Here is a 10,089-nt window from a genome sequence, read left to right as displayed (position 1 = left end):
GGTGCCCATGCTGCATGCATTGGTGTAGATGCACTTGAGCTGGGCCATCAATTTCAACTCTGGCATGCCACCCCTAGGCTCAACTCTAGTGAGTCTGGTTTTATCCCCTTCCCCCTTCAAATCTAGTTTAAAGCCCTCTTGATGAGGCCTGCCAGCTCATAAGCGAGAATCTTTTTGCCCCTTGAAGTCAGTTGCACTCCATCTGCTGTGAGGAGGCCCGGTGCACTTTTGTGAAGAAACTTTCATTATTTGAGTCTTAACTGTCAAGGTCTTCACTGGAGCTAACATTTCCTGTTTTATCACTAGAACAAAAGTTATGACAAAGCAAGAATGGAAAAACAAAACCCTTGTTACAGAGTTAATCCTCCTGGGGTTTGGGAATGGCCCTGAACTGAATGGTCATCTCTTCCTGATGTTTCTGTCAATCTACATTGTGACCATAACTGGGAACATCTTCATCATTGTGCTGACAGGGGCTAATCAGCACCTCACACCCCAATGTACTTTGTCCTGGGCAATTTGGCCTGTTTGGAAATCCGCTACAGCTCAGCTATCTTGCCGAGGATGTTGCTTAGCTATCTGTGTGGAGATAGAAGTATTTCAGTCAACGGCTGTTTTACACAATTATACTATTTCTTTGGTTGCGTGGCAGCTGCAGAGTGCTGTCTCCTCGCAGTGATGTTCTATGATAGATGCCTAGCAGTGTGCAAACCCCTGCACTATCCATCCCACATGAACGGCAAGTTCTGTCTCCAGCTGGGTACTGCATTGTGAATAAGTGGCTTTCTATCTAATTCCATACTAACCTTCCTGATCTCAAATTGAGATTTCTGTGGGCTTAATGAAATTGAACATTTTTTCTGTGACTCATTCCCAATGATAAAACTCTCCTGTAGCGACACTCATGTGGTGGGACTTGTCACTTCTGTTGTGGCAGGTGTGTGCTCACTGCCTCCATTTCTGTTGACTTCTCATCCTATCTCTACATCATTATCACAGTCACGAGAATTTCTTCTGCCACTGGAAGGAAAAAGGCCTTTTCCACTTGCTCCTCACATCTTATTGTGGTGATACATTTTTACTGGTCAATACGGATGCTGAGGTGCTTGAGCGTGTCCAGAGAAGGGCAACAAAGCTGGTGAGGGGGCTGGAGCACAAGTCTTGTAAGGAGCAGCTGAGGGAACTGGGGGTGTTCAGTCTGGAGAAGAGGAGGCTGATGGGAGACCTCATCGCTCTCTGTAACTACCTGAAAGGGGGTTGTGGCGACATGGCTGTTGGTCTCTTCTCCCAACTAACTAGTGATAGGACAAGAGGAAATGGCCTCAAGTTGCGCCAGAGGAGGTTTAGATTGGATATTAGGAAAAATGTCTTCACCGAGAGGGTGGTCATGCATTGGCACAGGCTGCCCAGGGAGGTGGTGGAGTCGCCATCTCTGGCAGTGTTCAAGAAACGTGTGGATGTGGCGCTTCAGGACATGGTTTAGGGGACATGGTGGCGTTGGTTTAATGGTTGGACTTGATGATCTTGAAGGTCCTTTCCAACCTTAGTGATTCTGTGATTCTTGTGATTCTGTAATATTAACTGTCTATGTACTTCCTCACCACAATACCCAAACATCTCCGAACAAAGTCTTCTCTGTTTTTTATACCATCCTCAATCCCTTGGTCAATCCTCTCATCTACAATCTGAGAAACAAAGAAGTAAAGGAAGCTCTGCAAAAACAGACAAGTAAATTTCTGGCGTTCAGAGGGTTGCTTTCTGTTAAAAAAAAGAAGGAATAATAATCCCTAATGAGTTACAGGTTCAATCACAACTACATGGCATGTGAATATATTTAATTTGGATAAAGCTTGGGAATACATAGCTGTGCATCTTAAAAATAAATAAGCAGAGAAACAAAATAGGTAAATAATCTTGCTATCAGCTGGGGGGTGATATGGAGAAAGAACATGAATATGTAGTGAATACTGTAAAGTATGAAAAATAAATCCATGAATGTCATTGTATATGTATTATTGCACATGATATCTTCTCACCTGCCTGCTTGCTTCCTTTTTCCTCACTACAGACGAAATTCAGTTCAGAATAAGTTGCAACTCAATTCATAGGGGATAGAACATTTCTTTATTAATGTTATGTTCTGGATTGCTCTTAGTTTCTACATCTATGGTGTAGATGTCTACATCCAAGCCAGTTACCTGGACTCCCTAGATTGCAAATGAAGAGAGTGAGAAACATTTGCTTGAATGTGGTTAATCTGATCTGTTTTGCATGTCTGGTTTTGGTTAATATAAACCATGCTATACAAGAGCTCAGTTCAATATACTAAATAACTGCTAGCTCATACAGAAGAACACACAATGTAAACATCCAGTCTATAATTAATTAAATACTACCCATAACTGGCCTGACAATTAAAACCTAAAAGTGAAAACAAAACTCCCGCAACAATATTGCAACAACTTCCAAAGAGGAATGCCCACTCTGTTGACGTTTGGTGGAAAGGAGGGGAGATAAATGGAAAGGACCATCTTTACCAACTGGAAACTAGTTCATTTTGCATGTGGAGTTTTATTCTCCTTGATAACAATTAGGAAATAGGAAGAGCTGTTTAGAAATCATCTGTAGGCCATGGAATTGTGATTGCTATGAGTGTTCTTATATTTAAAAACATAAAAGAAATAGTGGCTAGCAAAGCTTCACATTTCAATGAAGTTTCTAGCAGTGCAGTGAGCACTGGAGGAGAGACAGCATAGGAAAAGGGGTGGCCATCACATCAAGGAAATACAGCTTTTGAGAGCAGTTAGCAGATCAAGAAATGGCTAATGGGAAACATCCCTGGCGTCTGGAGGAGGGAACGAGGGGATTAGCAGAAATAGGAAGGAATAGGTACCACTTGCCACCCAAAGCTGTTTGACACAGGAAAAGCTTTCTCATGGCTTGGCAATTAATTAGAGCACTGAACCCAAGAATACACATCTATCCGTCGCATAGTGTATATCTACAATAGGCTAAATTAACCATGCCCAGAAATGTCTATATTGCTTTATTTACTGTAATGGATATCCATTAACACTTCGACATCTGCAATACAAATTCTGCATAGAATCACAGAATCATTAAGGTTGGAAAGGACCTTTAAGATCATCAAGTACAACCATCAACCCAACACCACCATGCCCACTAAATCGTGTCCCAAAGTGCCACGTCTACACGTTTTTGACACCTTCAGTGACGGTGACTCCACCACCTCTCTTGGGCAGCCTGTTCCAGTGTTTGACCACTCTCTCAATAAAGACATTTTTCCTAATACCCAGTCTAAACCTCCCCTGGCACAACTTGAGGCCATTTCCCCTCATCCTCTCACCAATTACTTGGTAGAAGAGACCAACACCCACCTCACCACAACCCCTTTCAGGTAGTTGTAGAGAGTGATGAGGTCTCCCCTCAGCCTCCTCTTCTCCAGACTGAACACCCCCAGTTCCCTCAGCCACTCCTTACAAGACTCGTTCTCCAGACCCCTCACCAGCTTCCTTAGCTGTGTGTTAGCCACCTAGTTTCCCAACATACTAAATGGAAAAAGGCATTTCTATGCCATGACTTATTGGCACACTTTGGACTTTTGAGGCTATGATGAATTACGTCTTAGAAGTGTCTGTTCCTCTCCTTTGATTAAAGGGCAAGTGACTCTATGACAAGCTCAGATGTAGAAATTTAGGGCTCAAACCATAAGTCTTCAGTGCCATTTGAGACATCCAGGAGCATCTTAGCTGGTCTCCAGTAATGTTCCAAAAGGACAGGTCGCCTGTGGATCTCTATTACATTTGCCAGACTTAAGCAGGTATCTTGGATACTCCACAGCCTTTTAAAAGTCACTATATATGTTAACAACTATTAAACTACTGGATTACAGATGTCTGAATTTAGGTATGGTGAATCTCTCTTTGGCTTGCTATCAGATTTCCTTTCTTTGCACAAAATACTTTGCTCAATGTGGGTCTAGGATGCTTTTCAAAAATTAGTTTTGGAAACCTCGGGTTGAATTTATAATTTTCTGAGGAGCTGTAGTTCAAGTAGGATCCATTTCATCTGAATTTATCCATTGAAATGTAGACATTTCATCTAAATGACATGCTGCTACTACCTGCCTGATAATTAAAATAGATGCCTTCAGAAGGTACCCATCCTCAGACAGACGTCTGAAACAAATGGTCTGATTTGGTTTGGTGTTCTGTTCTCTCCATCAAGACACACTTGATTAATAATTCAAACAGGGCATCTAGCAAAGGCTGTTTTCCTCCTCCCATTACCTTCAAATGAGGAATGACACTTTGCTATTTAAATTTTATTTTAAATTTAAATTTTAACCTAATTATTGTTAATTTTGTTGCTTCTACTTATGTAAGCTTTCAAAAAAAAAAAAAAGTTATCTTTCATTAATTTGAATTGTTCACAGTCTGCTACAATACCAAGGGAGATGTCTTGTCTTCTGAGTATACTTGGTAATGAATCCAGAGAGGTGTTCCTGTCTCAGGAAGCAAAGTAAGAAACCATGTAGTTCAGAGCAGCTGAACTTCACTCTCTCCTTGGGATCCTACAGGAAACTATTGACAATCCTGAAGTGTTGCCCAACAGACAGAAAAAGGTATCCCAGTATCTGAAATCATGAACAAAGGCATCATATCAGAAACTCTGGATCGCTTCTCATAAAAATTGAGGTATACCAGTATTTTCTATACTATTTGGTAATGAAAATTGTCAAGAAAAATGCTTATTAGTATAGATGGCTCAAGTAATTTACAATTTTTAAAGGGTAGATAATGTATCTGAGAACTCCAGATGTCTGCAATGTACACAGTGATGTCTGAGCTATACATTAAAACTTTCATGGAGATGTAAGAGAATTAAGTACTTGTAGCAATTAGTTTACTTCAGATTAGTTCTGAAGGATGAACAAAAATGACGTCTGAGAATTGTTGTTTCTATTCATAGATTGTAAGGGAAATGTAAATGGGTATCTATCTCAGCTGCTGATGTTTGCCATATGGATGTTTGCAGAAACAACAAAAAGATTTTCTTGATTATTCGGGGAAATATTTCACTTGTAAAAATACGGATTTAAAAAAAAACCCACAAAACAAAAAACTCCTCCCTGCTCCGAAATGGGTCTTTTTTTAAATTAAGTAGTTACAAAGTTTGGGAAAGGGAGGTGCTACCCACAACAGAGGACAATCAAGTTACAGAGTACTTCAGTAAACAACCCACCCAAACCCACAGATGCAGCAGAAGGTGCTGAGGGAAGTGACTGATGCCATTGCAAGACTGGTATTTGTCATCTTTGACAAATTGGGGTAGGTTCCTAATGACAGAAAAAAAAAAAACAAATGTACCAGTCTTCAAGAAGGACAAGAAGAAAGATGAGGAATGTCAGCCTCACCTCAGCCTCCAAGAAGAATGTGGAGCAAAGCCTCCTGGAAGCCATGTCCAGGCACATGAAGGGCAGGAAAGGATGTGTAATAGCACAGATTTACCAAAAATGTCACACCTGACCAAACCTGTCACCTTTCCATCATCAGATGACTGACTCACAGTGGGTAAGGGCAGATTGGCAGATGTCATTCAAGGACTTCAGCAACTCTTGACATAGTAGCCTTGTAGCCAAACTGGGAAGATCTAAACTGGATGGGGAAACATTAGGATGGTCTGGACCATTGAGGCTTTAATGGGTAGTGGTCAACAATCTGAGTCTAGCTGGTAGCTGGCTATAAGAGGCATTCTTCATGGACTGATACTGGAACTAATGCTGTTTCACATATTCAGCAGTGACTGGGAAGATGTAACGGAGAACATCCTCAGGAGTTTCCAGGTGACAGAAATCTGGGGACAAGGCAAAAGGGCCATACACAGGAACTTCATCAAGTTCAAGACAAATGCCAGGTCCTGGCCTTGACACAAAATATGCATAGATATAGATCGTGACTGACCATCTGAGGATGAGCTTTGCAGAAAAGGATGTGGGGCTCCTGGTGGATGGCAAGCTGGATGTGTCCCTGCATTGGCGAGGAGTAACCAGCCAGCCAGCCATGTTAGCGAGAGCTATCCAGCTGGTCAAAGGAACACGCCCGTTCCGCTCTGCTTGGCACTTGCGAGACCATCTATGGAGGAAGCTGTCCCATTTTGGGATCCCTCTCTACAAGAAAGAGATTGATAAATAGAAGAGGACCACTAAGATGATCAGAGGGTACACAGGACAAGGCAGTAACATACTGAAAGAGGTTGTGGTTTATTACAATGCAGACTTGTAACTTCACTGCAAAGGAACATAGGAAGGTCAACCAGTGCTGATAATCAAACTGCAGGTTGAAGGGTGCCTCAACTGCAAACTGTTGAGGAGGACCTTTCGCAGCTTATACTCCTTTCTGCAATGCATGTAGCTGCTCCTCTCCGTGCTAACGAATGGCACTCCCAGACAGTGACACCAATAAAGATAACTGGATTAAGTGAGAAATACAATCAAGGTTTCTGACTTACCTTTGTAGCTGGTGTAAAGATGTATGAACTGAGAATGTAATTCAAATGTTTACCTCAGATATGGTTATCTACATCACAAATATCTAAATATAGACAGGCAGATCGCAAATGGTCTACAAGAAGAAAGTTTCTCACAATACTGAATTCATAAGCAATTGTCCAGTGGCACTGAATAAAGAACAATGATAGTTAAAAAAATCAGGTCATTATTTTGTATTTTAGTAGTGATGAACCCAAATAGTAAAATATACATTCTGTCTATCCATCAAGCTCCAAGCATATGGCTACAGCCATCAACAGTTTTATTCTCCTTTATTCGGTTGAAATATGTATATACATATATGTGCATGTGTGTGAAAACAGGGGAAAACATTTTTCTCCTAAAAATAGAGCAGAGAATGTAATTAGATTTCAGTTCTGCAGGAAATTAATTCATATTTTGCACACAGAAAATAAAATAGGTGAATTGTTGATGAAAACATATTTCAGAAAATGCCAATTGAACTGAAATAGGAAGTAGGCACGGCAGCATTCTAGCTTAAAGGAAAACAGACAAACTAAAAGGAAAATCTTAGCTCTTCCACGCTGAAGCTCATTGTTTTTTCTTATTACCTCATTTTTATCATGTGCTGTTTTTTTTTTTAGTGCGTCTCTTGAAATTTTATTTGCCTGTCTATATTTGACTGTCCCACTTACTAAATAATGGAACCAGTTTCAGAGCAGCTCACTATTTTTTCTTCATCCCTATAAAGACTTTTCTTCTCATGTCTTCCTTGTTGGCTTATACAGGCTGTGTTGTTTCTCTTTCACATGGAAGCTGCTAAAGAACCGGGGCTCAGAAACCAGACCTACTTCACCTTGCAGGGGTTCTCCCACCTTGCCGCTCTTCAGGTCTTCCTCTTTGAGGGAATTCTTCTGATGTTCCTAGTCACGATGGCAGGGAACTTTCTCATCATCATAGTTGCAACCACTCACCCTACCTTGCACACCCCCATGTACTATTTTCTCAAAAACCTGGCTTTGATTGAAATTTGCTTTACGCTAAACATAGTGCCCAAGATGCTTGTGGATTTGTTGTTGGAGAGAAAGGTCATCTCCTTTTCTGCCTGTGCCCTACAACTTTACTTTGTCATATTCTTCATCACTTCTGAATGTTTCCTCTTGGGTGCCATGGCATATGACCGATATGTGGCTATATGCCATCCCTTGCACTACACCGTAACAATGAACAGGAGAGCGTGTCTTCACATGGTCATAGCATGCTGGATTGCTGGCATTCCACTTTCTGTAGGACTCACCGGTTGGCTATTTAGCTACCCCTTTTGTGGCTCGAAGGAGATTGAGCACTTCTTTTGCGATATCGTTCCTGTTCTGGATCTGGTCTGTTCGGACACATACTTATTTGAGCTTCTTGTGTTCGTTGCTACTGTTGTAATTGTTTTCATCCCATTTATCTTGATAGCAGCCTCTTACATCCAGATAATCCATACCATCTTCCAAATGCCGTCTGCCAAAGGAAGACCCAAAGCTTTTTACACCTGTGTTGCTCACCTGGTGGTGGTGACACTGTTCTACTGCACAACTGGCTTGGTACATTTAAAGCCAAGGTCCAGCCTCTTGGCAAACAGCAGGAAATTGGTGGCTCTTTCTTACACAGTAGTAACTCCTATGCTGAACCCAATCGTCTACAGCATACGAAACAAAGAAGTAAAGCATGCTCTGAGGAAGACATTTGGGAGGAGACCATTCTTCATCAAGGTGCCTCTGCCTAGATAGTCTCACTGATTTTCTGAAAATTGTTCATGCTTGAAAGGTTAGAAATCAAAGAATTAATGCATTCCTCTAAGTCTGTAAAGGGTGTGGACATTTTAGCTTTTCTTGGAAAATAATGAGAAATGTACATAATCTGTATAATTAATAAATGCATATATTTAATGTAACTGTCCAAAATACTACAGATACTGCAAAAATAAGCTATAAAATCTGTACATTAACTACAAAATGTTTAAGCCTTTTTGCCTTGTTCTACACAATGGTTAACTTCCAAGCATATCTAAAATAAATCACTGTCATAAGAACACATGACTCCAGCATACATAAACCTAGCTTGTAGCAAAATGGTGGCAAAGTCAGAAAAAACAGTTGTGCATATTTTCAGGAAAAATACACCAACAGATTTCTGTCATTTTTATTGATATAGTTCATCCCACAGTGATCAGTTCCTCCCTCCAGAAAGTAAAGAGCAAGGAAAGAGATTTGGTTGACTGGATGTAAGAATGGGAGTCAGTTCAAGATTATGACATCCAACTGTAGGTATCTATACGTGTCAGCACCTACACATGCCCATCAAAGTAAGTGACAATCTAGGCAACACAATCAGCAGCATTTAAGGAGTGAACAACTGAGAGGAGCTTGATTTGGCTGCTTGAACACAGATACCTACTGCTGCTTGAAATATCCTACATCGTCTTATATTGGTTCCAGTGCAAAAAGGTTTGAGTTTCCCATAAAGCTGTGTTATATCAGCCAACCCAAATGTAACAGATAACCCTGGGGACTGCAGGCAGCTAAGGATATTCCGAATCACATCTATATTGCGGCTTAGTCAAGGCACATGTACTATGGTGTTCCCCAAAGGACTCCAGCTGCCATACCAGAAGAGTGTCAGGAAACTGAATCCAGGGTCCATGGCCTTGTATCCATTATTTTTCTGGAGAGATGAGCGTGCTACACCTCCAGCTGTGTGGGGCTGGTTAGGGATCCCTCCACATGGTGTCATAGAATCACAGAATGATTGAGGTTGGAAGGGACCTCTGGAGGTCATCTTGTCCAACCTCGTTGCTCAGGCAGGCCCACCTACAGCCAGTTGCCCAGGACGATGTCCAGATGGCTTTCAGATATCTCCAGGGTGATCCCACAGGCTGTCAGAAGTGACTATAGCTATTTGAAACTCTTTGCAAACCAGTACCATGAAGAATTACTGAAGAACAGCTCAAAACCATATCAGAGAGGTACAACTCCAGACCGATTCATGCAACATGGGAACACGGGAATGAAAGAAAACAAGTATTTCGGGATGCAGCAGTGGAGTGATAAAACATGAGGCACCTCCAGGAAGGCTGGCCTTAAAAAGGACTCCTTGAGAAGGAGGATTTCCCTGAGCTGTCAGGCTGTGCCAAGGGAAAAATCCACCCACTACCAGTGGGAAGGCACTGCATGGAGGGCAAAGGACTGCTGCTCGGTGGACACTTGGGCTGGAAATGTGAGTACTGCGTCCTTGTCTCCATGTGACTCTTTCTAATGAGCGTGACACTCAAAAGTGTGAGGGAAAGGAGGGGAGGGAGTGCTAGGAAAAGCCCAAGACCGGGCAGAAGAAGAAAGCTTAGAAGAACAGAAATCATCTTTTGAAGTGCCTACATAGGTAAGTAGGTGTCAGGATGTGCTCAGTGGCCAAAACATTGAGCAGGGACATTTGGGGAGAAGCAGGTTTTAGGTGTGGAACTGTTAGGGGCTTTTGGGGAGAGAATGGGTTGGAGAAGGGAAAATTTACATGGAAAG

The 10,089-nt window shown here is 41.7% G+C and overlaps 1 protein-coding gene and 1 pseudogene across 1 annotated transcript; both read left to right on the top strand.

Moving 5' to 3' along the window:
- Positions 1–316: 316 nt before the first annotated feature.
- LOC104622112 lies at positions 317–1,781 on the top strand (annotated as a pseudogene).
- Positions 1,782–7,341: 5,560 nt separating this feature from the next.
- On the top strand, positions 7,342–8,307 carry LOC104614946 (olfactory receptor 10A7-like). The gene has a single exon (XM_010288777.1). The coding sequence runs from the start codon at positions 7,342–7,344 to the stop codon at positions 8,305–8,307; it is 966 nt and encodes a 321-aa protein (XP_010287079.1).
- Positions 8,308–10,089: the final 1,782 nt, after the last annotated feature.

This window comes from Phaethon lepturus, unplaced genomic scaffold, assembly GCF_000687285.1.
Source record: "Phaethon lepturus isolate BGI_N335 unplaced genomic scaffold, ASM68728v1 scaffold34816, whole genome shotgun sequence".
In the NCBI taxonomy this organism is placed as follows: domain Eukaryota; kingdom Metazoa; phylum Chordata; class Aves; order Phaethontiformes; family Phaethontidae; genus Phaethon; species Phaethon lepturus.
Note: the sequence above shows the minus strand (reverse complement) of the source record. Positions and strands in the feature narration are given on the sequence as shown.

What these genes read in the sequence shown, in the direction of transcription:
- LOC104614946 (XM_010288777.1), top strand. Translation starts at nt 7,342, where the DNA reads ATGGAAGCTGCTAAAGAACCGGGGCTCAGAAACCAGACCTACTTCACC.